Here is a 26,689-nt window from a genome sequence, read left to right on the forward strand (position 1 = left end):
TTTCCACAGTTTATTTTTGTCTTTCGGTTGTGGAACGCTTCCGCAATTTGAGCACAATTCTCGGTTAGTAGCTCTTCATTACGTGATCGACATTCTCTCTTTCAATTCCAAGTGGTACAGAGAGTGCACATTTCTAAGGCAAAATTGTCTCATTTTTAATTTTGATACGATTTCCTGGTCTGAGAGTTAAATACCGGAGAGAACTTTTCCCTACCCCACCAAGATATACCAATTCACTTTTTATGGTGCAGTGGCTCTCTCAAGTTATATCATGTTTAAGTTCAGGAAAAAGGTTTGATGCAGTGGCTCTCTCAAGTTACGTCATGTTTAAGTCCAGGAAAAAGATTTGAGGCAGTGGCTCTCTCAAGTTATGCCATGTTTAAGTTCAGGAAAAAGATTTGATGCAGTGGCTCTCTCAAGTTACGTCATGTTTAAGTTCAGGAACACTTTGATAACACTAAGTTTGAAGAGGCCTGCCATCTTTCGGGGCTAATGGACAGCTTCCATCAGGTAAAGTCTCTCCCCACCCCACAACCCACTAACCCATTCCTGGCACACCACCCACCCCTCCCTGGCGAGGGGGCATCACGCAGGTTACTGGAGGTGGGGGCGGTGGGGTTCATACTTACAGGGGGGCCAGCGAACCCGGCCGGGCCAGGAGGACCTGTCTCTCCGCGTTCACCCTGAAACACGAGAGTACACACAGTTAGCAATGCTGTCACAAAGTTCATGATACTGGCCAAAGGGGAACATTGCCAGTAATTTGTACTTAAGTCTACTTAAAAAAAATTAACACCGACACCCTGTCTGTGCCTCTCATAATCTTGTCGACCTCTATCAAGCCCCATCTACCCTGTAGACCAGCAGTTATAAGTATTCACCAAGACAATGGTATCCTCTAAAATTATTCAACTTGTTCTCTGCACTGAGCCCCACTCAAAGCATGCAGAGGGTCCATCCCATTTTTCTACTCTACTCCTGAATTCAAGCCCCCAATTCATGATACTTATTTTCCAATCCAGGTAATGTCCTGGTGAGTCTCCTCTGCACCTTCTCCACACCCATCATGTAATGAGGTGAACGTCCTGGTGAATCCCCTTTGCACTCTCTCCATGCCCATCGTGTAATGAGGTGGACTCCAACCCTGAACTCAATCCCTTGACTAATGAAGCCCGGCATCCCATAGACCATCTTAATGGTACTGTCAACCTGCACAGCGACTTTGATTTGAACCCTAAGGTCCCTCTGTTCAGCACACTCTTCAGTCACTGACTGATGACCCTGTCCTCAGCCTTTCTGATTTGCCCTTCCAAAATCCGTCACCTCACAGGTATCTGGATTGAACTCCATCTGCCGCTTCTCGGCCCAGCTCCGCATCCTCCTGTAGCCTACGACAACCTTCAGCCCCCACCCTGACCTCTGCGAACTGAAGCCTCTAACCTCAAAGATCCCCCACCACCCAGATCACTCTTACTACAATCGGGGATAAAGGCCCAGGAGCCTAAAAAAATAAAACCATTCACACTCACCGGAACACCCCTGGCACCAGCCGCTCCTGCCGGACCCCGACGGCCAACTTCACCCTGAATGAAGCACAGCAGAGCTAGTTAGGTGGACCCTAGACCACCAACCATGATTCAATGGGTTTTTTTTCGTATTAAGTCTCACTTAGGCTCGAGGGGGAAAAAAAATGTAGATGTGTTAGGCTCTTTTTGGGGGGTATTGACCCAGGCATAGGGAGCTTTTCTGGACCTGCTCTGTGGGTTGTGACCTTCTCTACATTGTTGGCTAGAAGAGCCATCCTATTCAACTGCAAAGACCCAAGAATGACAACAGTGATTCAATGGTTTTTTTTTGTATTTTGTCTTGTTTAAGCTCAAGAAAAATATTAGATGTCACACCTTTGGTCCATCAGAGAAATTTGAAGATACATGGCGATCTTTTACGTCTTAATTTTCCTTCGATGTAAATGTCTTTAATATGATTAGATGCGCTCCCTCCTCCCCAATGAGATACAGCCTGACCTTTGTTTTGATTCACAGCAGGAATCAAAAGGTACAAAATGGATGTAGCCCTCAGGGTAAGATGTTTTTTTTTGATAGAGTAAGATTTTAGTGTTTTTTATAAATAAATATGATATTTTTGATGTCTTAATAGTGCAGTGGAGTAAGGGACCGAGTTTATACTGTTTGAAGTTTTATCTTGATATATACATGCAAATGTGATACTGTATTTTAAGTTTCATTCCCTTATTATAAAAACCAATTAAAAAGATTGAACAAGAAAGAAAAGGCTTGAAAACTGGAACTTGCAAGACCCTTATCGGAGGATGTCTGGGGCAAGCGTAATAACTGGGGAATGCATCTTCAAAATGTGCCCAACATTCATAGATCCAACTCAATGTCATGCATTGTGCTCATGTGGCCAAAGATACGCTGACTTGTATCTTTTTTAATATTAACCCTCCTCTTGGACAGATGCAAACCTGGTATTGCTTAGAAATCTACCGGAAAGAAATCTTTAATATCTTTCTGGGTGGAGCTCTGACCCCAGTCCAACAACGGCTCTTTCCAGGGGTTATTTAGGACATTTTTCTGGATCCAAGCAGCAGGTTGTGACCTTCTCTACATTGTTGGCTAGAAGAGCCATCCTATTGAACTCCAAACACCCTAGGCTGACAACAGTGATTAAATGGTTTTTTTCATATTATGTCCTGCACATGGATTGGGTGGGGCCAGACTAGGAAAAAGGAAGTGAAACGGGCTTACCTTCTCGCCGTTGGGTCCAGCAGGGCCTGGTGGGCCAATGGGACCGGTTAAACCCTGGAAGCCAGAAAGAGAAGCAACGATCACACCAGCTTCACACTCCCCCCAGGGAGAAAACCCTGCCCTGTAACCCTCTATTCCACCCGTGCGTCTGAGAGTCTCTTAAATGCCCCCCACAATGTCCCAGTCTCTGCCACCATCTCCCCCCCCCCCGGGAGGGGAAACGGGCACTGTCCGTTCACCCATCTATGCCCCGTGTGGACCTCTGTTGGGTCTCCTTTTGCCCTTCTACGCTCCAAAGGAGAAAGTCCCAACTCCACTGACCTTGCCTCTTTGGACTTGTATCCCAATCTGGGCAACGTCCTGGTGAATCTCCTCTTACCCCTCTCCACACCCTTCTTGTAATGAGGCGACCAGGACTGAATGTCCTGATGAATCTCCTCTGCACCCTCTCCACACCCTTCCTGTAATGATGTGACCAGAACTGGATGTCCTGGTGAATCTCCTCTGCACCCTCTCCACACTCTTCCTGTAATGATGTGACCAGAACTGAATGTCCTGGTGAAACTCCTCTGCACCCTCTCCACACCCTTCCTGTAATGAGGCGACCAGAACTGAATACTGAATGTCCTGGTGAATCTCCTCTGCACCCTCTCCACACCCTTCTTGTAATGAAGTGACCAGAACTGAACGCCCTGGTGAATCTCCTCTGCACCCTCTCCACACCCTTCTTGTAATGAGGCGACCAGAACTGAATGTCCTGGTGAATCTCCTCTGCACCCTCTCCACACTCTTCCTGTAATGAGGCGACCAGAACTGAATGTCCTGGTGAATCTCCTCTGCACCCTCTCCACACCCTTCCTGTAATGATGTGACCAGAACTGGATGTCCTGGTGAATCTCCTCTGCACCCTCTCCACACTCTTCCTGTAATGATGTGACCCTCTCCACAGCTTCAACATCCTTCCTGTAACAGGAAGGATATTGAATTTACTCACTCGAGCTCCGTCCTTCCCAGGCGCGCCCTCAGGACCTTTCTCGCCATTGTCACCCTGAGAAACAAACATTTCAGTTTAAGTTCAGGTTTTTGCTTTTACGGGTTCAGCTCCCCTTTGCCCTCCCCTCCATCAAATTTAACGAACGAATGCCGTGACATACTGTGACGTGATGATGGTAAAAATTTATCTTAAAAGACCATGAGGTTTTAGTTATCAGGTCGTTCTTCGCCATCAAACACCTCACTTGCCAGGCCAGAGCTATGCAAAGGTAGACTTTGTGTCTGCACTTTGGTCAAGATCTTGGCAAGCTGATGGAGAGGCCCCCGTTTTTTATTTTTTATCTCTCCTTTCCCTGGAGAAAGGATGTCAAGAGTGGTCGCTCCTGAGGTTGGAGAGGTATTGGATAGATATTTCCTTCTCTTTTTAAATTCTTTATTGGGATTCTTTACAGGGATTACTAAGAGTGGAAAGAAAAAGGTTGAGAACCCCTGCATTCAAGGGATTAAACCTCAATTAAAATTGAATATGTATCAAGCAAAATTGGTTCAAATTGTTTTGGCCACAGCTAGAAAATTTGTTGCCATAACTTGGAAGTATGGTATTGATTCAGTCGCAGACAGAAGTTTGGAGTTGTACTCCACTTGAGAAAATTACGTACAATTTAAGTCACAGCGGTTCTCATCCTTTTTCTTTCTGCTCTAAGTAATCCCTGCGCCAATGCCCCTCTGTGTGGGTGGGAAGAGAGAATTTTAACCATCCTTCAAGGACTCTTGATGCACACAGTTTCAGAACTCCAGAGGACAATTTTTCTCAAGCCAAACATTTTGGTGATGACTGGGTCCGGAGCAGGGGTCCCCAACCACTTGAAGCGATCCCTTACCAATCGCAGAGCCAGCAGTAAAGAGGCTCTCTCAAATGACGTAATGTTCAAGTCCGGAGGAAGTTCGGGAGCCAGACATTTGGCCTTTCTGTTAAATTTGAATACACTTCAAAATACTTCCACACGACTATGGTTAGTAGAATCACTTTCCCTTCCGGACTAGATTTAATTTTACTTCCCTCCGTCGATTTAAATTTTATTAATAAATTCTCCAGAGCGGATGGCCAGTCTAAGATCAGGAGGGGGTTTTATAGAATAAAATGTTTCCCTTTTTTTGAAGATTTGGGTTTGAGGTGAACTGTGGTGCGATGTAATGTAGTGCATCAGTGTCTCCTCTTCCCCCTTCCCAATTACATCCTCCGATTCTCCTCCTGCACCATACACAGCCAGGATGGTTAATAAAATGATTTAAAAAGAGAGAGGGGGGAGAGCGAGGGGGAGAGGGATGGGGAGAGAGGGGGTTTGGGAAGACCACACAAAGTGTTGTGTTCAGTTCTGATCACCTCATTACAGGAAAGATGTGAGGGGAGAGAGAGGGGAGGGGAAAGAGAGTGGGGTAGAGAGAGAGAGGAGGGGAGAGAGAGAGAGAGGGTGGGGGTGAGAGGGAGGGTGGAGAGAGAGTGGGGGAGAGGACTTGGAAATGTTGTCTATGACCGGCCCACAAACGAGCCTGCGTGGGGTAGTACTGAGGCTGGAAACTTACTCTGTCGCCTTTGGGTCCAGGAATTCCGGCTGTTCCCCTTTCTCCTGGCATCCCTTGAAGACCGGGCGGACCTTGCGCCCCGTTTGGACCTGGGGCTCCTCCCGCTCCCTGCGAGGTGGAGAGGCTGGTCAGAGAGAGGTCTTGCCACCGTAGGAACAGGTCCCCTTCACCCCATCTACCTTCCTGGAGACCTCCTCGAAAAACTTGTGCAACTTTACCATAACATCCTGACCCAGTGTCTGAACCAACCTCCCACAAGGAACCTTGTCGAAGTTCCATGTTGACAACATCCACAGCCTTTCCTTCATCTACCTTCTTGATAATCTCCTTGAAAAACTTATACAACTTTATCATAACATCCCAATTCAGTGCTCCAAATTTGGCCTCACCAATGTCTTATACAACTTTACCAAAACCTCCTGGACTTGGTACTTTGATTTATGAAGGCCACTGTGCCAAAAGCTCTCTTTATGACCTTGTCAACCTTTGACGCCACTTTCTGGGAATTTTATATCTGTATCCCCATTTTCCCAGCTGGTCCAGATCTTTACTCCCCCCTTGGGCTTTCTTTAGTGCCCAACCGTTCACTGTGGACACCCTTCCTCGGTCTGTCCTTCCAAAATGCCACACCTCACACTTGTCCACATTAAACTACATCTGCTATTTATCAGCCCATTCTCCCAACTGGTCCAGATCCCTCTGTTCTACCGCACTCCTACATGCCTGACTGTTCCCCATGGATGCCCTTTCTTGGTCTGTCCTTCTGAAATGCTGCACATCACACTTGTCCACATTAAACTGCATCTGACATTTATCAGCCCATTCTCCCAACTGGTCCAGATCCCTCTGTTCTACCGCACTCCTACATGCCTGACTGTTCCCCATGGATGCCCTTTCTTGGTCTGTCCTTCCGAAATGCTGCACATCACACTTGTCCACATTAAACTGCATCTGACATTTATCAGCCCATTCTCCCAACTGGTCCAGATCCCTCTGTTCTACCGCACTCCTCAATACCTAACCGTTCCCCGTGGACGCCCTTCCTCAATCTGTCCCTCCGAAAGGCCCATGTTAAACTGCATCTGCCAATTTGTAGCCCATTCTCCCAGCTGCAAGCTTCAAAAACCTTCCTCGCTGTCCATGACACCCCCACTCCCCCCGGATCCACCTTGTCATCGAACAGAAGATCCCTCAAAACGACAATTCCTCAGCGTCATCTTCCGAAGGGGAAACCCTGCAGAATCAAGGTGAGGGAAAACCTACCTTTGGGCCATCAGCGCCGGGCGTTCCAGGAAGCCCGCGGGGTCCCTGCAGGCCTTGTGATCCGGGGGCACCGCGTTCACCAGGGAAACCACGCTCACCCTGAAGAAAAGCATATTTATTTGTTATTTAGGAGTTTATTGCCCTGGAGGGTAGAAGAATGAGGGGAGATTTGATATTTATTCCCCTGGATGGTAGAAGAACAAGGGGAGATTAGATATTTATTCCCTTGGAGGGTAGAAGAATGAGGCAAGATTTGATATTTAGGACTTTATCCCACTGGAGGGTAGAAGAATGAGGTGAGATTAGATATTTAGGACTTTATTCTTTGGAGGGTAGAACGAGGGGAGATTTAATATTTAGGGCTTTATTCCCCTGGAGTGTAGAAGAATGAGGGGAGATTTGATAGTTCTGAGTTTATTCCCCTGGAGGGTAGAAAAACGAGGGGAGATTTGATATTTAGGACTTTATTCCCCTGGAGGGTAGAAGAAAGAGGGGAGATTTGATTGAGGAATTTAGGACAGAGTTGACATGGAGAGGCTTTTTGCTATAAGAAACTAACGAGAGCTGACAGTTAGAGGAAACATGAGGGGGGACTTTGTTACTCAGAGAGTGGCCTGTTTCTGTGCTGTAATTCATGTATGGGTCATTGGGGATAGGAGGGAGAGAGTGTTCGACATGGACTAGAAGGGCCAAGTTGCCCTGTTTCTGTGCCAGAATTGTTATATGAGTCAGTGGAGAGGGTGCAGAGGAGATTCACCAGAATGTTCAATTCCGGTCATTTCATGAAACGACTGGTGTGGAGAGGGTGCAGAGGAGATTCACCAGGATGTTCAGTTCTGGACATCTCATGACAGGACTGGTGTGGAGAGGTTGCAGAGGAGATTCACCAGGATGTTCAGTTCCGGTCACCTTGTTACAGGATGGGTGTGGAGAGGATGCAGAGGAGATTCACCGGGATGTTCAGTTCCGATTGCCTCATTACAGGAGGGGTGTGGAGAGTTTACAGAGGAGATTCACCAGGATCTCCAGTTCCAGTTGCCTCATTACAGGAAGGGTGTGTAGAGGGTGCAGAGGAGATTCACCAGGGTGTTCAGTTCTGGTCATCTCATGACAGGACAGGTGTGGAGACCGTGCAGAGGAGATTCACCAGGATATTCAGTTCCGGTTGCCTCATTACAGGATGGGTGTGGAGAGGGTTCAGAAGAGATTCACCAGCATGTTCCATTCCTGTCGCCTCATTACAGGAAGGGTGTGGAGAGGGGGCAGAGGAGATTCACTAGGATGTTCCATTCTGGTCGTCTCATTACAGGACGTGCTTGGAGAAGGTGCAGAGGAGACTCACCAGGACACTGCCCAGATTGGGAAGCAAGTCTCATGATGGCAAGGTGAGCAGAGCTGCGTCTTTTCTCTTTGGGCCCTAGAAGGACGAGAGGAGACTCGACGGAGGTCCACAGGAGGTGCGGACAGGGGGGTTGGATGACCCAGCGCCCATTCCCCACCGATGCCAGGATCAGCAAATACCAGTGTAGAAAGTGAAGGGAGAGAAGTTTATTTATGCAGAGAGTTGTGTGTTTGACGATGGTTGAGACAGGGACATGCCTGGTGGGGACATCGCCGTGAGGTACAGGTGTTGCACTCGGGAGGCTGTTACTTACTCTGGGTCCTGTTGCCCCTGCTGCTCCAGCTTCCCCTGGAACGCCCTGTCCGGGAGAGAGAGAGAGTGAGAGAGAGAGAGAGAGAGAGAGAGAGAGAGAGAGGGCAGGTCACCAAACGCTCAGAACAGCATGATCATCAAGGGTCCACCACCGCCCGGCACAGGCTGCGTGACCGCGGCTGCAATCCGGAGAGGGGCGCACAGACACCACAAGACTCACACCACCAAGTTCAGGAACAACTGCTACCCCTCCACCATACATGGGGCCATATAACAGAGCCCAGATCTAGCCCCAACAGACCTGTATATATGGAACCCTATAACAGACAGGTGACCTTATGTTGATAAACTCAGAGAACCTCAAAGTGTCCACCTTTGAGTTAATTTCCGTGACAGATTCAGCATAGTTGGTAGGATCTCTGTTAACCGCCAGGTTCAGGAACAGCTGCTCCCCCTCCACCATACATGGGGCCCCATAACAGAGCTCAGATCCACCCACCCAGACCCTGATACATGGGGCCCTAATAACAGCGCTCCTATCTACCTCTCCTAGACCCCGATACATGGGGCCATAAAAGAGAGCCGGGATTTACGGTCCAAGGAATAAAGACCTAATCTTCTCCATCTTTCTTTGTAATCTGGATGCTGAAACCCAGGTAAATCTTCTCTGCACCCTCTCTAACTCGTAGATATCCTTCCTATAATTCGGTAAACAGAACTCCAAATTTTACCTCACCAATGTCTCATACAGTTTCAACATCACATCCCAACTCCTGTATTCCATGCTTTGAATGATAAAAGGCCAGTCTACCAAAAGCCCTCTTCGCCACCCTGTCCACATGAGATTCTACCTTTAGGGAATGATGCACCATTATTCCTAGATCTTTCTGCTCCCCTGCAATCTTCAATGCCCTCCCGTTTACTATGCATGTCCTGTTTCGATTAGTCCTTCTGAAATGAAGCACTTCATACTTCTCAGCAGTAAATTCCATCTGCCACCTTTCAGCCCATTCTTCTAAGCCATCCAAATCCTTCCCGCAATCTTTGAAAAACTTCTTCACTATCCGCAATTGCACCTATTTTAGTATCACCCACGCATTTACTAATCTATCATCCAGATTTTTAATATACCAAGGGACCCAAGGCACACTGCTTGCCACCGGCCTCCAGCCCAATGGATGGTCATCCACTACGACTCTCTGGCATCCCCCTTCCAGCCACTGTTGAATCCATTCGACTGTCTCAAAGTTCATACCTGGCGACTGGACCTTCCTATCTAGCCTCTGCGGAACCTTACCAAAGCCCTTAGTGAAGTCCATATAGACAGCATCCGCTTCTCTACATTTCCAGTCCCCTTTTCCAAACAAAATTTAAAAAGATTGGTCAAACACGACCTTCCACACACAAACCTTCATTGAGTGTTTCTGATCTTTAAGAAAGCTTTCCATTAATTTACCGACCACCGACGTCAAACTAACAGACCGATGATTGCCAGACTCGCTCTTCGAACCCTTTTTTAAACAACGGAACCAAACATGCAAAATGCCAATCCTCCAGCACTGTACCCTTGGGTCTTTGATTTAGGAGGGAGGGGGGTGGTTAGGTTTTGCACCCCATCAGAGCAGATGGGCCTTTTATTGACTCAAGCAAGGGCTGCTGGTCAGGAGTGGACCACGTACCTGATCTCCGGGTTTCCCTCCTTCACCTGGCGGTCCTGGGGGTCCGGGGAGCCCCTGGTACAGAAGGAGAAGACACAGTGAGCAGAAACAGCAGTCAAATAAATCTTCCTGCTCAACAACACCAGTATCATTATACATGTCAGTCTGTTATACCTGTCTATGTGAACTTTAGTCAGGGCTTCGACAAGGTCCTACATGGGAGGTTAGTTCAGACACTGAGTTGGGATGTTCTGGAAAAGTTGTATAAGATTTTCGAGATAACCAGGAAGATAGATGAAGGAAAGTCTGTGGATGTTGTCTACATTGATTTTAGTCAGGGCTTCGACAAGGTTACCAAGAAGGTAGATGAAGGAACGGCTGCGGACGTTATCTACATGGACTTTAGTCAGGCCTTCGACAAGGTTACCAAGAAGGTAGATGAAGGAAAGACTAAGGACGTTGTCTGCATGAACTTTAGTCAGGGGATTTGATGTTTAGGAGTTTATTTCCCCAGAGGGTAGAAGAATGAGGGGAGATTTGATATTTAGGACTTTAATCGCTGGAGCATAGAAGGACAAGGTAAGATTTCATATTTAGGACTTTATTTCCCTGGAGGGTAGAAGAAAGAGGGGAGATTGATAGAAGTGTTTAAAATTTTGAGGGGGACAGACAGTGTAATGTAGGTCAGCTTTTCTGTCCGATGGGAGGTCTGATACAGACCAAAGGACATAGGTTAAGGGTGAAGGGGGGAAAGTTTAGGGGGAATATCTTCACATGGAGAGAGCAGTGGAACGAGCAAAAGAGGAGATGTTTAGGGGGAACTTCTTCACACCAAGAGAGAGCAGTGGAATGAGGGAGAGGGGGTAAGTTTTGGGGGATGTTCTTCGCACAGTGAGCGCGGTGGAATGAGGGAGGTGGAGAAGTTTAGGAGGAACTTCTTCACGCAGAGAGAGCAGTGGTCTACAGTCCAGTGGCGCTTACCTGGAAACCAGATGGTCCTGGCGGACCTTGTTCTCCTCTTTCACCAGCTGGACCCTGTAAAACACAACAGCGAGCAATCAGGTGTGAATTTTGAGCCCAAAACCCCTCCCCACCCCCCGCTTGGAAACACAAGTTCTGCCAAAGAGGTGATTGAGGAAGTTCCCGTCGCCTCGTCACAGGAAGGGCATGGAGAGGATGCAGAGGAGGCTCACCAGGACATTCAGTTCCAGTCACCTTGTCACAGGATAGGTGTGGAGAGGGTGCAGAGGAGAATCACCAGGACGTTCAACTTCGGTTGCGTCGTTACAGGACGGGTGCAGAGAGGTTGCAGAGGAGATTCACCAGTACAATCAGTTCTGGTCACCTCATTACAGGACGGGTGTAGAGGAGATTCACCAGGACGTTGCCGGGTTTGGGAAACAAATCCGATGAGCCTAGGTGAGCAGAGCTCGGACTTTTCTATCTGGAGACTCGACAGAGGTCTTACAAGAGGCATGGACAGGGATGGACATAAAGCGCCCGTTTCCCCAGGATGGGACCAGCCAACACTAGAGGCCACATGTAGAGGGCACGTGTATGAACCAAGGGGACTTCAGGGATAGATGCGGTTGGGGGGGGGGGGCTTACTGGCAGAGGCCGGAATATTTGGGGGGGGCAGGGAGGCAGCAAACATCCAACTCACCGACGGGCCGGAGGGTCCTTGGGCTCCCGTCTCCCCATCTTTGCCTGGTACACCCTGTCGAGAGCAATGTGTAACAATGAAGGAGGCAGCCCTCAGCTCTCCACCAATCTCTTCCACACATCACCCACCCCATAGGTTCACCCCTCATGTGACAGATCAAAATAATTTATACCTTTCGGAAACAAATGTTTTGTTCCTGCCCCTGTCCTTTTAATTCTAAATGCACGTGTATAAGTTCAGGAAATTTCCCTGTTTCACAGTCCAATCCCACCCCTCCAAGTTCACTGGTGTCAGGGCAATTCTTCTATTGTGCACAGAATTGAACATTTTGTGAATTTCCATCAGGCTCTGGTGCTGGGGAAGGCTCTCCTCTGTTTTTTTCAGAGAGCGATCCGTCGCTCTTTGGACGCACGCCGATTACCACTGATCAGCCACTTCAGGATCTTGAAAGGTAAATGGTTACCTGCTCAGGAAGGTTCTCGTCATTTTGTTCAGAGAGAGATTTGTTGCTCGTTGGATGCACACTGATTCCTTTTGATCACCACGTCACTGTCTTGAAAGGATACCCGCTCAGCAAGGTTCTCGTCAGTTTTCAGAGAGTGATTAATTGCTCGTTGGACACAAACTGATCCCTTCCGATCAGCCACTTCAGGGTCTTGAAAGGTAAATGGTTACCTGCTCAGGAAGGTTCTCATCAGTTTTCAGAGAGAAATATGTTGCTCGTTGGACACAAACTGATACCTTCTAATCAGCCACGTCAGTGTCTTGCTGAAGAAACGTCCCCATCATGGGTTTTTCAGGTGACCACCTCTTTCTCACCACAGAGTTCCTTTTCTGTTCCCTTGAACTCAGGCGAAACATATGCAGCCAGCCATCTCCTCTGGTCTTTGAACAGGCTGAACTCAGAACCCATCATCCATCTTCAAAAGCGGGATGCCCTAAACACCTTCCAAAAAACCACTGCAGGAAACCAGCTGTGTGTCTCTCTCCACTACGACTCCCTGCATCTCCCTTCCAGCCACCGTTGAATCCATTTGACTGTCTCAAAGTTTATACCTGGCGCCTAACCATACACACACACACACACACACACACACACACAGAGGGAAGTTTGTTGGACCTCTCTGTTTGCAAAACCCCACAACTGTCCTAGAACATCAAACTGCCACCCAGATGGACTGCGGAACTGGACCCAATCTTCCGAGCCCTTTCAGCTGATGCTTTCCAAAACTGACCACCCGTTCACTCCTCAGCGCGTCCGATTATCGCCGACTCGTGAAGTCCTTCAGTGAAGCAGTTTCCGTGGTCTTTACCAAGCAATTGGGAGCCTGGACAGTCTGGCATGAGCAGAGCTCTGGCATTTCAAATGAGATCAGTTTTGTGATGTATCGTGCCCTACTCTATAATACCCCCAACAATCTATCTCCTTCAGAACATATTTATACACACTATAACATAATCTGTCACAATAATGTATAATGATAACACAATGCATTTAGTAAAGATTGTCAATGTTTGATATAGATTCGTTCATTATAATTTTATATGTCAGTTGTATTTAACTTTTCAAAGATTAAAGAAATAGAATTTCATCAGATTTATGCTTCAGCTGTTGTAAAGAAGCAGGTTCTTTTCAACATGACTTGATTATAACTATAGAACTATTTAGAGCACGGAAACAAGCTGAACACCTCCTCCCACCTAACCCCACTGACCTATATAACAGTTACAGCACAGAAACAAGCCATTTCAGCTCTTCTAGTCCGTGCTGAACCAATTCCTCTCCTCTTGGCCCACCTACCCACAACCTGACCATAACCCTCCACTTCCCTCCCATCCATTGACCTATCCAATATTTCCTTGAATGACAAAGTGGACGCGGCCATAAATTCGTCCCACGCAACCGCCACTCTGAGTGAAGAAGTTCCCCCCCTCCTGTTACCTCTCAACTTTTGCCCCTTAACTCATGACCTCTCCTACCCTCAAGGGTTAAAAGCCTATCCACATCAGTTCCATCTCTGCCCCTCAGAATATTATTGACCTCTATCAAATCCCCCCTACGCTCCAAGGAATAATCTATCCCTCTCATAATCTTAATGACCTCTATTAATTCCCCTCTACGCTCCAAGGAATAATCCATCCCTCAATATCTTAATGACCTCTATCAAATCCCCTCTACGCTCCAAGGAATAATCTGTCCCCTTCATAATCTTAATTATCAAATCCCCTCTATGCCCAAAGGAATAAAGACATAATCTGCTCCATCTTTCTTTGTAATCTGGATGCTGAAACCCAGGTAAATCTTCTCTGCACCCTCTCTAACTCGTTGATATCCTTCTTATAATTCGTTGACCAGAACTCTAAATTTGGCCTCACCAATGCCTCGTACAGTTTCAACATCACATCCCAAATCCTGTACTCCATGCTTTGAATGATAAAAGGCCAGTCTACCTAAAGCCCTCTTCATCACCCTGTCCACATGAGATTCTACCTTTAGGGAATGATGCACCATTATTCCAAGATCTTTCTGCTCCCCTGCATTCCTCAATGCCCTCCCGTTTACTATGGATGTCCTGCTTCGATTAGTCCTTCTGAACTGAAGTGCTTCACGCTTCTCAGCCAATTCTTCTAAGCAGTCCAAATCCTTCCCACAATCTTTGAAAACCTTCTTCACTATCTGCAATTCCACCTATTTTAGTATCACCCACGCATTTTCTAATCCATCATCCAGATTGTTAATGTACCAAGGGACCCAAGGCACACTGCTTGCCACCAGCCTCCAGCCCAACAGATGGTCATCCACTACGACTCTCTGGCATCTCCCTTCCAGCCACCGTTGAATCCATTTGACTGTCTCAAAGTTTATACCTGGCATCTGACCATTCCTAACTAACCTTCTTTCGGAACCTTACTGAAGCCCTTACTGAAGTCTATATAGACAATATTGGCTTCTCTACATTCCCAGTCACCTCTTCCAAAAAACTTCAACAAGATTGATCAAACATGACCTTCCACATTGAGTGTTCCTGATAAGACCCTGCCTCTCCAGATGATCTCTCTAAGAATGCTTTCCATTAACTTACCGACCATCGGCGTCAAACTTACAGGCCGATAATTGCCAGGCCCACTCCTCGAACCCCTTTTTAAACAATGTAACCACATGTGTAATACCCCCAAGGAGAGGGTTTACCTACCCGCAATCCAGGAGGTCCAAGGAGACCCTTCTCTCCAGCCTTCCCGGGCTCCCCCTGAGGAAAGGAAAGTTTGACTTTAGCATGCATTTGTTCTCAGTACCCTGGGGTTCGCCCATGACCAGGCCAAAAGTGCAGACCAGTTGGCATTCAGATCGGCTTGTGCTTTAACTCAATCCTAGGAATAATCAGGATTTTGCCCCCATGGAGATAACCATGTGGAATGTTAAAGGGTCGAAAAGGCCAAGAGGGAATATCTTCTACAGTTAAAACAGGGACCCCCAAACTTTCCTAGATTGCCAACCTCTTCAGGGACTATGTATTCTGGGGAATTCCTTGCCTGGGGGTGGTCAAAGTCACTCGTCGACCACCCTCAGGCAAGGAATTCCACGGCGCTGGACAGGGCATGCTGTTCCTGGGCTCTAATAGCTATGTGGGTATATGGGGTCAGCGAGGTTTAGGTGGGAGAAGGATGGACTGGAAAGGCCAAGATGGCCTGCTTCCATGCTGTAATTGTTATATGGGTGGAAGAAGGTGTTCGGCATGGACTAGAAGGGCCAACTTGGCCTGTTTCCATAGTGTAATTGTTATATAGGTCAGTGGGGTTAGGTGGGAGAAGGTGTTTGGCACAGACTAGAAGGGCCAAGTTGGCCCGTTTCTGTGCTGTATTTGTTATATAGCTTGGTAGTAGAGAGGTCCTGTTGTAACTCTACAAATCTCTGGTGAGACCACACTTGGAGAATTGTGTTCAGTTCTGGTCACCTCATTACAGGACAGGTGTGGAGAGGGTGCAGAGGAGATTCACCAGGACTTCAGTTCTGGTCACCTTGTGACAGGACTGGTGTGAAGGTGCAGAAGAGCTTCACCAGGACATTCAGTTCTGGTCACCTCGTTACAGGAAGGGTGTGGAGAGGGTGCAGAGGAGACTCACCAGGACGTCCAGTTCCGGTCGCCTCATTATAGGACAGGTGTGGAGAGTGTGCAGAGGAGATTTTATGAATGAGTGTCTTGTAGGGGACGCTGTGAGGTGCCTTGCTAAAATCCACCACCCTACCCTCGCCTATTAGATGCGTGAGGCTCGACCTTCCCTACACAAAGCTGCGCTGACTATCCTTCAGTGGGCCATACATTTCTGAATTCTCCTCGACCCTCTGCATTATGAGGAGATCGATGGATGGTCTTACTTACGTGGGCACCCTTGGGACCAGGAAATCCCATGACTCCAGGTTGGCCCCTTGCCCCCTGAGGACCGGGGGGGCCTGGTCTCCCGTCTTCTCCAGAAGCCCCCTTTGGGGAGAAAGAGAGGCAGAAGGTCAGCGGTGGCAAACGGGCTTCAGTCCAGGGCCAGTGCGAGGGGGATATGTGGTGGATCTCGGCCCCAGAGGCGGGGAGGTAGGAGGGTGGACAGGGTCAGCCCCAGAATGAGGGTGAGGGTCAGTGTCAGGGTGTGAGGGTGGGGTCAGGGATTTTGAGTCAGGGTTTTAGGGTCAGAGTCAGGGTGTTAGAGGGTCAGTGTTTTAGGGTGTCAGAGGATCAGGGATTTACGGGCACTGATTTTGGGTTACGAAGTTAGGGTCTAAAAGGTCAGAGTTTAAGGGGTCAGGGTCTTAGTGTGTTAGAGAGTCAGGAACGTCAAACCAGGAAAGGACGTCCATGGCTGAGCCATGACCAATGCGCGAGAACAGAGGGATGTGGGAGAAACAGAGGCACCATCCCCTGAAAGTGGTGACGCAGATGGATGGGGTGGTGAAGAGAGAGCCTTTGGGCACGATGGCCTTCAGGAGTCGGGGCGTTAGGGAGAAAGTTACACAAGGCATTGGTGAGGGACAGGGCAGGGTGGGTTGGTGGGAGAGACTCACAGTTGCTCCAACTTTTCCCTGTGGCCCGGCATCTCCAGGTCGGCCCGTCAAACCCTGGATCAAAACAGAAGGGGACAAAGCAGAACATCGACATTGCCCATTACCCAGCAGTGATCTCTGCATTCGTCAACTCAGCTATTCCGTGAAGAAGTTACCCCTAAAACTTTCCCCCTTTCCCTCATCCCACCGCTCTCTCTCTGTGGTTCCCCCTAAACCTTTTCCCTTTCCCTTGTCCCACCGCTCTCTCTCTCTCTCTCTCTCTCTCTCTCTCTCTCTGTGTGAAGTTCCCCTAAACCTTTCCCCTTGTCCCACTGCTCTCCCTCTCAGCGTGAAGATGTTCCTCATAAACATTCCCCCTCTCTCTTGTCCCACAGCTCTCTCTGCATGAAGAAGTTCCCCCTAAATGATCCACTTCTCTCTGCGGGGAGAAGTTCCCCCTAAATTTTACCCCTCACCCTCATCCCACCACTCTCTCTGTGTGAAGTTCCCCCTAATCCTTTCCCTTTTACCTTGTCCCACCGCACTCACTGTGTGAAGAAGTTCCCCCCTAAACTTTCTCCCATCTCGCCGCTCTCTCTGTTTGAAGAGGTTTCCCCTAAACTTTTTCCCCATCAGCTTAAAACATTTACCTCTCGTACTGATCTCCCCTAATCTGTGGAAAAAGCCTATTCGCATTCACTCTGCATATACCTCTCAAAATCTTATAAACCTCGATCAAATCTCCCCTCATTCTTCTACCCTTCGGTGCATAAAGTCCTAAATATCAAATCTCCCCTCATTCTTTTACACTCCAGGGGAATAAAGTTCTGAACCTGTTTAACCTTTCCCTGTAATTCAGTCCCTGAAGTCCAGGCAACATCCTAGTGAATTCTTGAACTTGTTGAACCTTTCCCTGCAGATCAGTCCCTGAAGTCTGGGCAACATCCCCGTAAATAGTCTGGGGATAAAGTCATGAAAGCACATCTGGCAAACACTCTACTGTGGCCAGGCAAAGACTGCGACTTACCCTTGCTCCAGGAAGGCCAGGCTCTCCAGGACGTCCAGGATCCCCGTTGGCACCCTTAGGCCCTGCCACACCAACAGCTCCTCGCTCCCCTGGGGCACCCTGGAACAAGGAGACGTCCCTTTTATTAAAACACCGTGCTTCCCCCTCCACAAAGATAACACCCGAGAGTCGACACCCCAGAGTCGGCCCCCCATTGTCGTTCTCCAGAGTCAACCCTCCCAGAGACACACCCCCAAAGACACACCCCTAGAGACGACCCTCTCAGAGACGTCCCATTCTGACCGTAGAGACGCACCCCCAAAGACGTCCTGTGTCATTTCCCCCCCCCCCACCCCGATACCACTTGGGGCGGATGGCTCCCTTACCTTAGGACCGGCAAGTCCGTCTTGACCTGGGAAGCCACGGTTACCAGGAGCACCCTGGTGGACAAAGGGGCAGCATTAAACGTTAAAGGAAGGCAAGGTTTCCGGAAGCTCGGTATTCGAGGGGCAGGATCAGTGAGGGGAGAGAGACGGGGCAGTCAGATCGGTATGGGGACAGATACAGGGCTGCGGGAATAGAGCGGGGCAGTGGGATCAGTATGGGGACTGATAGAAAGCTGTGGGGAAGTGGGGAAGTGGGATCAGTGTGGGGACTGATACAGGGCTGTGGGGATAGAGCGGGACTGTGGGACCAGTATGGGAACTGATACAGGGTGTGGGGAGAGAGTGGCATCAGTGTGGGGATGGATACAGGGCTGTGGGGAGAGAGTGGGGCAATGGGATTAGTGTGGGGAATGATACAGGGCTGTGGAGAGAGAGTGGTGGAGTGGGATCAGTGTGGGAACTGATACAGGGCTGTGGGGAGAGAGTGGGACAGTGGGATCAGTGTAGGGACAGATACAGGGCTGTGGGGAGAGAGTGGGATCAGTGTGTGGACTGATACAGGGCTGTGGAGAGAGAGGCGGGGCAATGGGATTAGTGTGGGGACTGATACAGGGCCACAGGAAAAGAGTAGGGCAGTGGACTCAGTGTGGGGACCGACATGAGGCTGTGGGGCAGTGGGATCAGTGTGGGGACTGATGTAGGGATGTGGGGAGAGAGATGGGGCAGTGGGATCAATATGGGGACTGATACAGGGCTGTGGGGAGAGAGGGGGCAGTGGGATCAGTGTGGGGACAGATCCGGGCAACGTTCGTGGCCAACGGGCACCTGCTCTCTCACACCCCATAGACTCACCCTCTCGCCCGGCGGCCCGTTTGGTCCTGCAGAGCCAGGTTCACCCCGTGGTCCTCTCTTTCCCTCCTCACCGGCTGGCCCGGGGGCGCCTTGTCGACCGACTGGGCCCTGGGGGTAGGGGGTGAGGAAGTGAATGAGAAGAAAATTAAATGACCTGAGAGTTAATTGGCGACTTCCAACGATAAATGACTCATAAGGGCAAGACTCTTCAGCCCTTCTAGTCTGTGCTGGACCACTGTGGACCAGCCCCACTGATCTACACCTTCTTAGACCTGTATGTGTCCAAGTTCTTCTCCACTGTTAAAAAATGGAGTCCCTGTTCCAGCTCAGTCCCAAACCCCCACCTCTCCCCGTGTGAAGACATTCTTCCTCTCACTTGTCCCGCCGCTCTCTGTATGAAGACATTTCCCCCTAAATCTTTCCCCCTCTCCCTCGTCCCACTGCTCTCTCAGCATGAAGACATTCCCGATAAACCTTTCCCTTCTCCCTCATCCCACCGCTCTCTCAGATGTCCCCCCTAAACCTTTCCCCTCTCCCTCGACCCACCACTCTCTCAGCGTGAAGATGTCCCCCCTAAACCTTTCCCCTCTCCCTCGACCCACCACTCTCTCAGCGTGACGTCCCCCCCTAAACCTTTTCCCTCTCCCTCAACCCACCACTCTCTCAGCGTGAAGATGTTCCCCCTAAAACTTTCCCCTCTCCCTCATCCCACTGCTCTCTCAGATGTCCCCCTAAACCTTTCCCCTCTCCCTTGACCCACCACTCTCTCAGCGTGAAGATGTCCCCCCTAAACCTTTTCCCTCTCCCTCAACCCACCACTCTCTCAGCGTGAAGATGTTCCCTCTAAACCTTTCCCCTCTCCCTCATCCCACCGCCCTCCGTGTGAAGACGTTCCTCCGTGTGAAGACATTCCCCCTACTTGTTCCCTTTCCCTTGTCCCACCACATTCTCCGTGTGAAGACAATCCTCCCAAACCTTTTCCCCACTCCCTCGTCCCACCGCCCTCCATGTGAAGACGATCCCCGTAAACCTTTCCCCCTCTCCCTCGTACCACCGCCCTCCATGTGAAGGCATACCCCTACACGTTCCCCCTTTCCCTTGTCCCACCGCTCTCTCTGTATGAAGACGATCCTCCTAAACCTTTCCCCTCTCCCTTGTCCCACCGCCCTCCCTCCGTGAGAAGACGTTCCCCCTCTCCCTTGTCCCACCACTCTCTCCGTGTGAAGATGTTCCCCCTAAATTTGTCCCCCTCTCCCTCATCCCACTGTCCAGTCCGTGTGAAGATGTTCCCCCTAAACATTCCCTCTCCCTCATCCCACCGCTCACTCCGTGAAGACTATCCTCCAAACCTTTCTGCCTCTCCCTCATCCCACAGCTATCTCTCTGTATGAAGTTCCTCTAAACCATTCCCCTCACTCATCTCACTGCTCTCTCCGTGTGAAGATGTTCCCCTTAAACCTTTCCCCTTTCCCATGTTCCACCACTCTCCCTCTATCTGAATGCTCCCCCTAACCTTTGCCCTTTCATCCTTAACCCATGTCCTCTCATCAGTTTCTCATCTCCCCTCAGACGGAAAAGCCGACCTACATTTACTCTGTCTGACCCCTCATAATTTTAAACAACTCTATCAAATCTCCCCTCATTCTTCTACCCTCCAGGGGAATAAGGTCCTAAATATCAAATCTCCCCACGTTCTTCTACCCTCCAGGGGAATAAAGTCCTAAACGTCAAATCTCCCCTCCTTCTTCTACCCTCCAGGGGAATAAAGTCCTAAATATCAAATCTCCCCTCGTTGTTCTACCCTCCAGGGGGAATAAAGAGCTAAATATCAAATTTCCCCTCCTTCTTCTACCCTCCAGGTGAATAAAGTCCTAAATATCTAATCTCCTCTCACTCTTCTACCCTCCGGGGAATAAATAGTAAATCTCCCCTCATTCTTCTACCCTCAAAAGAAAATTTTAAATACTTACAATTTCACCTTTCGGGCCTGTTTCTCCCTTGAAGCCTTGAGCCCCAGGTCCACCCTGTCAGAACAAATCAAAGATGTGATGATCCAGAAGACAGCTTTGGGGACTCCACACGGGAGATCAGCTGTTGGGGGTGGGTGGGGTGCCTGTGCAGAATGCCGGGGATGGAGTGGGACCGAATGGGGAGAAGTTGGGGGAGGGTGGATTTCTTCCCTCGAAGAGGTCCACGCAGGCACAATTTTAATATTTAAGGAAAAGTTTTTGTGATTGTTATGTGGGTCAGTGGGATTAGGTGGGGGTGAGTGTTCAGCGTGGACCAGAAGGACCAATTTGGCCTGTTTCTGTGCTGTAATTGTTATATGGGTCAGTGGGATTAGGTGGGAGAGAGTGTTCGGCATGGACTAGAAGGACCAAGTTGGCCTGTTTCTGTGCTGTAATTGTTATATAGGTCAGTGGGGTTAGGTGGGTGAAGGTGTTCGGCATGGACTAGAAGACTTCACAGAGAGCAGTGGAAAGGTTTAGAGGAAATTCACCCAAAGAGAGTGGTGGGGGTGTGGAACGAGTGAAAGGGTGAAAGTTTAGGGGGAATTTCTTCACAGAGAGCAGTGGGGGTGTGGGACAGGTGAAAGGGGAAAAGTTAAGCAGGAAATTATTCACAGAGAGAGAGAGAGTGGTGGGGTGTGCAATGAGTGAAAGGGGGAAAGGTTTAGGGGAACTTAACACAGAGAGCAGTGGGGGTATGGAATTAGTGAAAGGGGAAAGGTTTAGGGGGAACTTCACACAGAGAGAGTGGTGGGAGTGTGGAACGAGTGGAGGTGGTGAATGTCGACTCGATTTTAATGCGTAAGGAGATTTTGGACAGATCTGTGGATGGGCTGAGTCCAGAGGCTACGGGCTGGGTCAAGACGGAAACGTTAGTTGTGTACCCTCTTGTCCGCATACAGTCCACATTTTTAAAATCAGGCCCCACATGAGCAGGGTGAGATCCTGCAAAAACTGCATGGGCAGCGCCGCCCCTCCACGAGAGCACGGGGGGAGGGGGGGAGTTGGTGGCCTGGCTTACCTGTTGGCCTTTCGGCCCCAGGGGGCCTGTCGCCCCCTGGGGCCCTGGAGGTCCACGCGGTCCCGGGAACCCGGGAGCCCCAGCGATCCCAGGTGCGCCCTGGAGTGGGGGAAGAACAAGAGAAGTTAACATCAACGGTCCCCGGGGCACCCTCCCCACCCCCGTGATTGTCAGAGGACATGAGCGACACCGTGGGCAGTGATACGAATTCACCGAGAGAATGGTATCTTCAAAACAAATAACTTTTCAGTCATCATAACTAATAAACTCGTTCTCTGCACTGAGCCCCACTCAAAGCTTACAGAGCATCCATTCCATTTTTCTACTCTACTCCTGAATTCAATTCCCCAATTCGTGATACTTATTTTCCAATCCAGGTAACATCCTGGTCGATCTCCACTCCAGAGCTTCCACGCCCTTCCTGTAATGAGGTGACCAGAACTGAACATCCTGGTGAATCTCCTCTGCACCCTCTCCACACCCTTCCTGTAATGAGGTGACCAGAACTGAATGTCCTGGTGAATCTCCTCTCCACTTTCTCCACACCCATCCTGTAATGAAGTGACCAGAACTGAATGTCTTGGTGAATCTCTTCTGCACCCTCTCCACATACGTCCTGTTATGAGGCGACCAGAACTGAACACAATACTCCAGGTTTCACCAGATATTTGTAGAGTTATAACATGACCTCTCTATTCCTGAACTCAACTCTTATTAATGAATCACAGCATCCCGTAGGCCTTCTCAACTATCCTATCAAATGTAAAACTTCACCTGTCTAAAGGATTATTTAACCTGAATAATTATGCTGTGTTCTTTGATTGAGGCTCGGTGCAGCGAATGAGTGACACTGTTTTAATGCAGCGCAGGTGTACTTTGAGTGATGCTCAGTGCAGGGAATAAGTGACCCTGTTTTAATATAGCGCGGGTGTACCTTGAGTGAGGCTCAGTGCGGAGAATGAGTGATCCTGTTTTAATACAGCGCGGGTGTACTTTGAGTGAGGCTCAGTGCAGTGAAAGAGTGACACTGTTTTAATGCAGCACAGGTTTACTTTGAGTGAGACTAAGTGCGGGGAATGAGTGACACGGTTTTAATACAAGGTATTCTTTGAGTGAGGCTCAATGCAGGGAATGAGTGACCCTGTTTTAATGCGGTACAGGAGTACTTTGAATGAGTCTCAGTGCAGCGAATGAGTGACACTGTTTGAATTCAGTGCAAGTGTACTTTGAGTGAGATTCAGTGCGGGGAATGAGTGACCCTGTTTTAATGCAGCACAAGTTTACTTTGAGTGAGATTCAGTGCGGGGAACGAGTGATCCTGTTTTAATACAGTGTGGGTGTACTTTGAGTGAGCCACAGTGTGGCGAGCGAGTGACCCTGTTTTAATAGAGGGTGGGTGTACTTTGAGTGAGCCTCAGTGCAGCGAATGAGTGACACTGTTTTAATTCAGTGCAGGTGTACTTCGTGTGAGGCTCAATGCAGGGAATGAGTGACCCTGTTTTAATATAGTGTTGGGTGTACTTTGAGTGAGCCTCAGTGCAGCGAATGAGTGACACTGTTTTAATTCAGTGCAGGTGTACTTCGTGTGAGGCTCAATGCAGGGAATGAGTGACCCTGTTTTAATGTAGTGTTGGGTGTACTTTGAGTGAGCCACAGTGTGGCGAGCGAGTGACCCTGTTTTAATGGAGCACAGGTTTACTTTGAGTGAGACTCAGTGCGGGGAACGAGTGACCCTGTTTTAATGTAGTGTTGGGTGTACTTTGAGTGAGCCACAGTGTGGCGAGCGAGTGACCCTGTTTTAATGGAGCACAGGTTTACTTTGAGTGAGACTCAGTGCGGGGAACGAGTGACCCTGTTTTAATGTAGTGTTGGATGTACTTTGAGTGAGCCACAGTGTGGCGAGCGAGTGACCCTGTTTTAATAGAGGGTGGGTGTACTTTGAGTGAGCCTCAGTGCAGCGAATGAGTGACCCTGTTTTAATGGAGCACAGGTTTACTTTGAGTGAGACTCAGTGCGGGGAACGAGTGACCCTGTTTTAATGTAGTGTTGGGTGTACTTTGAGTGAGCCACAGTGTGGCGAGCGAGTGACCCTGTTTTAATGGAGCACAGGTTTACTTTGAGTGAGACTCAGTGCGGGGAACGAGTGACCCTGTTTTAATGTAGTGTTGGGTGTACTTTTAGTGAGCCACAGTGTGGTGAGCGAGTGACCCTGTTTTAATACAGCACGGTGTACTTTGTGTGACCCTCAGTGTGGGGAATGAGTGACTCTGTTTTAATGCAGGGCGGGTGTACTTTGAGTGAGCCACAGTGCAGCGAATGAGTGACCCTGTTTTAATGCAGCATAGGTTTACTTTGAGTGAGACTCCGTGTGGGGAATGAGTGACCCTGTTTTAATACAGTGTGGGTGTACTTTGAGTGAGCCACTGTGTGGCGAGCGAGTGACCCTGTTTTAATACAGCACGGGTGTACTTTGTGTGACCCTCAGTGTGGGGAATGAGCGACCCTGTTTTAATAGAGGGTGGGTATTCTTTGAGTGAGGTTCAACGCAGGGAATGAGTAATCCTGTTTTAATACAGTGTGGGTGTACTTTGAGTGAGGCTCAGTATGGGGAATAAAGATCCTGTTTTAATTCAGCGCAGGTGTACTTTGAATGAGGCTCTGAGTGTCAAATAAGTGACACTGTTTTAATGCAGCGCAGGTGTTCTTTGAGTGAGCCTCAATGCGAGGAATGAGAGATCTTGTTTTAATGCAGTGCAGGTGTACTTTGAATGAGGCTGTGTGGTGAATGAGTGACACTGTATTAATGTAGTGCAGGTGTACTTCGAGTGTGGCTCAATGCAGGGAATGAGTGACCTTGTTTTAATGCAGCACAGGTGTACTTTGAGTGAGCCTCAGTGTGGGGAATGAATGACTCTATTTTAACGCAGTGTGGGTGTACTTTGATTGATGCTCAGTGAGGGGAACAAGAGACCCTGTTTTAATGCAGTGCAGTCGTACTTTGAGTGAGGCTCAGTGCTGGGAATGAGTGGCGCCTTGTCATTGCAGCGCAGTTCAACTTACAGCAGAGCCTTTAGCTCCAGAAATGCCATCTGTACCGGGGTTCCCCTGCAAAAACAGGCAGAGTTTAACAACATTAAAAGTAAGTGCATATTTCCAAAATAACGGTCTGTAATTTAAATCATTATTTCTATTAACAAAGAAAATTCGGGTGCGTACGGTAACAGGCCCTGCCGGCCAATCATCCCAAATCCTCTCTCCATCAAATGAATGAAAATGCTTTGAAAATAAAAGATCATGCCCTGTGTAAAGTTTTTATTCTGTTAAAATAATTGAACCGGAGAAGGACATATCCTAGAGAAAGGGATTATTCATTCTATTCTAATAGACATGATTCTTACTGCTAAAGAAGTAATAGATGCACTTCGATCTATGCCTTGTGAGAAGTCTCCCTAATTTTCAAAATTATTATGAATCATCACAATTGAAATTTATTAACAGGATGTTTGAAGTGGATAAACATTTGCTATGTACTGATATTGAGTTATCTCAGATTGGCAAGAAGAAGATGGATCAGTTTATTTACAGATGGAATCCTAAATTATTGAGTAATTATAATTTATCTTTTGGAAACATTTAATGGATTTATGGTATATAAAAAAATGAAGTCATAGGGACTTGAGGTAAAGTTTCAGGTAAAACTTTATATCAAAATAAGCTTTTTTCCTTTACTCTTAATAATCGACTTTTGAAGTTGTGGGATCAAAAGGGAATTAAATTGGTGCAAGATTGTTACGAAGCAGGATATTTTATTTTTTTCAAAGAATGAAAGAGAAATAAGAAACATCTTTGAAAACTCTTTTTTCTTATTATCAAATTAAAGCCTTATTCTTGGATCATTTTGGGCATACTTTACGGATACCCAGACGGTCTAAGTTTGAAATTTTACTTACTGAGGGTGTCGAGAATGGATTTCTATCTGAGATGTACACTTTATTGTAGGATAAAATGCTTATGTTCATAAATGGGAAAAAAATTTGTCAATATCTATTTCTCAGGATGATTGGATGAATTTATGCGAGGACTAAAATTGTAAATGTAAGATATCAATCAGCTCATTATAATTTTATTCATCAATTATATTTAACTCTGGAGAAATTAAAGAAATATAATTTTATTCCTTTGGATTTATGTTTTAGAAGCTATTTTTAAATTAAAAATTCCACTTGATCCTTTAGTATTTTTGTTGGGTTACATTAAGAGATTGAGTTTAGAGTTAACATCATAATTTTATTCATCAGTTATATTTAACTCTGGAGAAATTAAGGAAATATAATTTTATTCCTTAGGATTTATGTTTTAGATGTCATCAGGAAGTCGGCTCCTTCTTACATTCTACTTGGTTATGTGAGACGGTAAAACCCTTTTTGGAATAGATTTAAGGGAATTTTAGAAGCTGTCTTTAAACTGAAACTTCCATTAGATCCTTTAGTATTTTTGTTGAGTTACATTAATTTCTCCAGAGTTAAATATAATTGATGAATAAAATTATAATGTTAACTCCAAACTCAATCTCTTAATGTAACCCAACAAAAATACTAAAGGATCAAGTGGAACCTTCAATTTAAAAACAGCTTCTAAAACTTTCTTAAATCTATTCCAAAAAGGGTTTCACCATCTCATATCACCAAGTAGAATGAAAGAACCAGATCAGAGGGGTGGGGGGGGGGGGGGGGGGGAGCGACATCGAACAAGACTGTGGGGGGGTGCGGACATCGAACGAGACTAGAGGGGAGGACATCGAAT

At 47.9% G+C, this 26,689-nt stretch overlaps 1 protein-coding gene across 1 annotated transcript in view; it reads right to left on the minus strand.

Moving 5' to 3' along the window:
- The window catches only part of LOC138746655 (collagen alpha-1(II) chain-like), a 76,370-nt gene that overhangs the window by 29,655 nt on the left and 20,026 nt on the right, over positions 1-26,689 (minus strand). The window contains exons 19-37 of the mRNA XM_069904943.1: positions 24,947-24,991; positions 21,887-21,985; positions 20,827-20,880; positions 18,857-18,964; positions 18,005-18,058; positions 17,640-17,738; positions 16,634-16,687; positions 15,963-16,061; positions 14,778-14,831; positions 11,584-11,637; positions 10,902-10,955; positions 9,942-9,995; positions 8,264-8,308; positions 6,609-6,707; positions 5,346-5,453; positions 3,763-3,816; positions 2,769-2,822; positions 1,530-1,583; positions 630-683 (exon numbers count right to left, since the gene is read on the minus strand). Of these exons, the coding sequence (XP_069761044.1) occupies positions 630-683; positions 1,530-1,583; positions 2,769-2,822; positions 3,763-3,816; positions 5,346-5,453; positions 6,609-6,707; positions 8,264-8,308; positions 9,942-9,995; positions 10,902-10,955; positions 11,584-11,637; positions 14,778-14,831; positions 15,963-16,061; positions 16,634-16,687; positions 17,640-17,738; positions 18,005-18,058; positions 18,857-18,964; positions 20,827-20,880; positions 21,887-21,985; positions 24,947-24,991 (1,296 nt within the window). The remainder of the gene's footprint in view (positions 1-629; positions 684-1,529; positions 1,584-2,768; positions 2,823-3,762; positions 3,817-5,345; positions 5,454-6,608; positions 6,708-8,263; positions 8,309-9,941; positions 9,996-10,901; positions 10,956-11,583; positions 11,638-14,777; positions 14,832-15,962; positions 16,062-16,633; positions 16,688-17,639; positions 17,739-18,004; positions 18,059-18,856; positions 18,965-20,826; positions 20,881-21,886; positions 21,986-24,946; positions 24,992-26,689) is intronic.

This window comes from Narcine bancroftii, chromosome 12, assembly GCF_036971445.1.
Source record: "Narcine bancroftii isolate sNarBan1 chromosome 12, sNarBan1.hap1, whole genome shotgun sequence".
NCBI lineage: Eukaryota > Metazoa > Chordata > Chondrichthyes > Torpediniformes > Narcinidae > Narcine > Narcine bancroftii.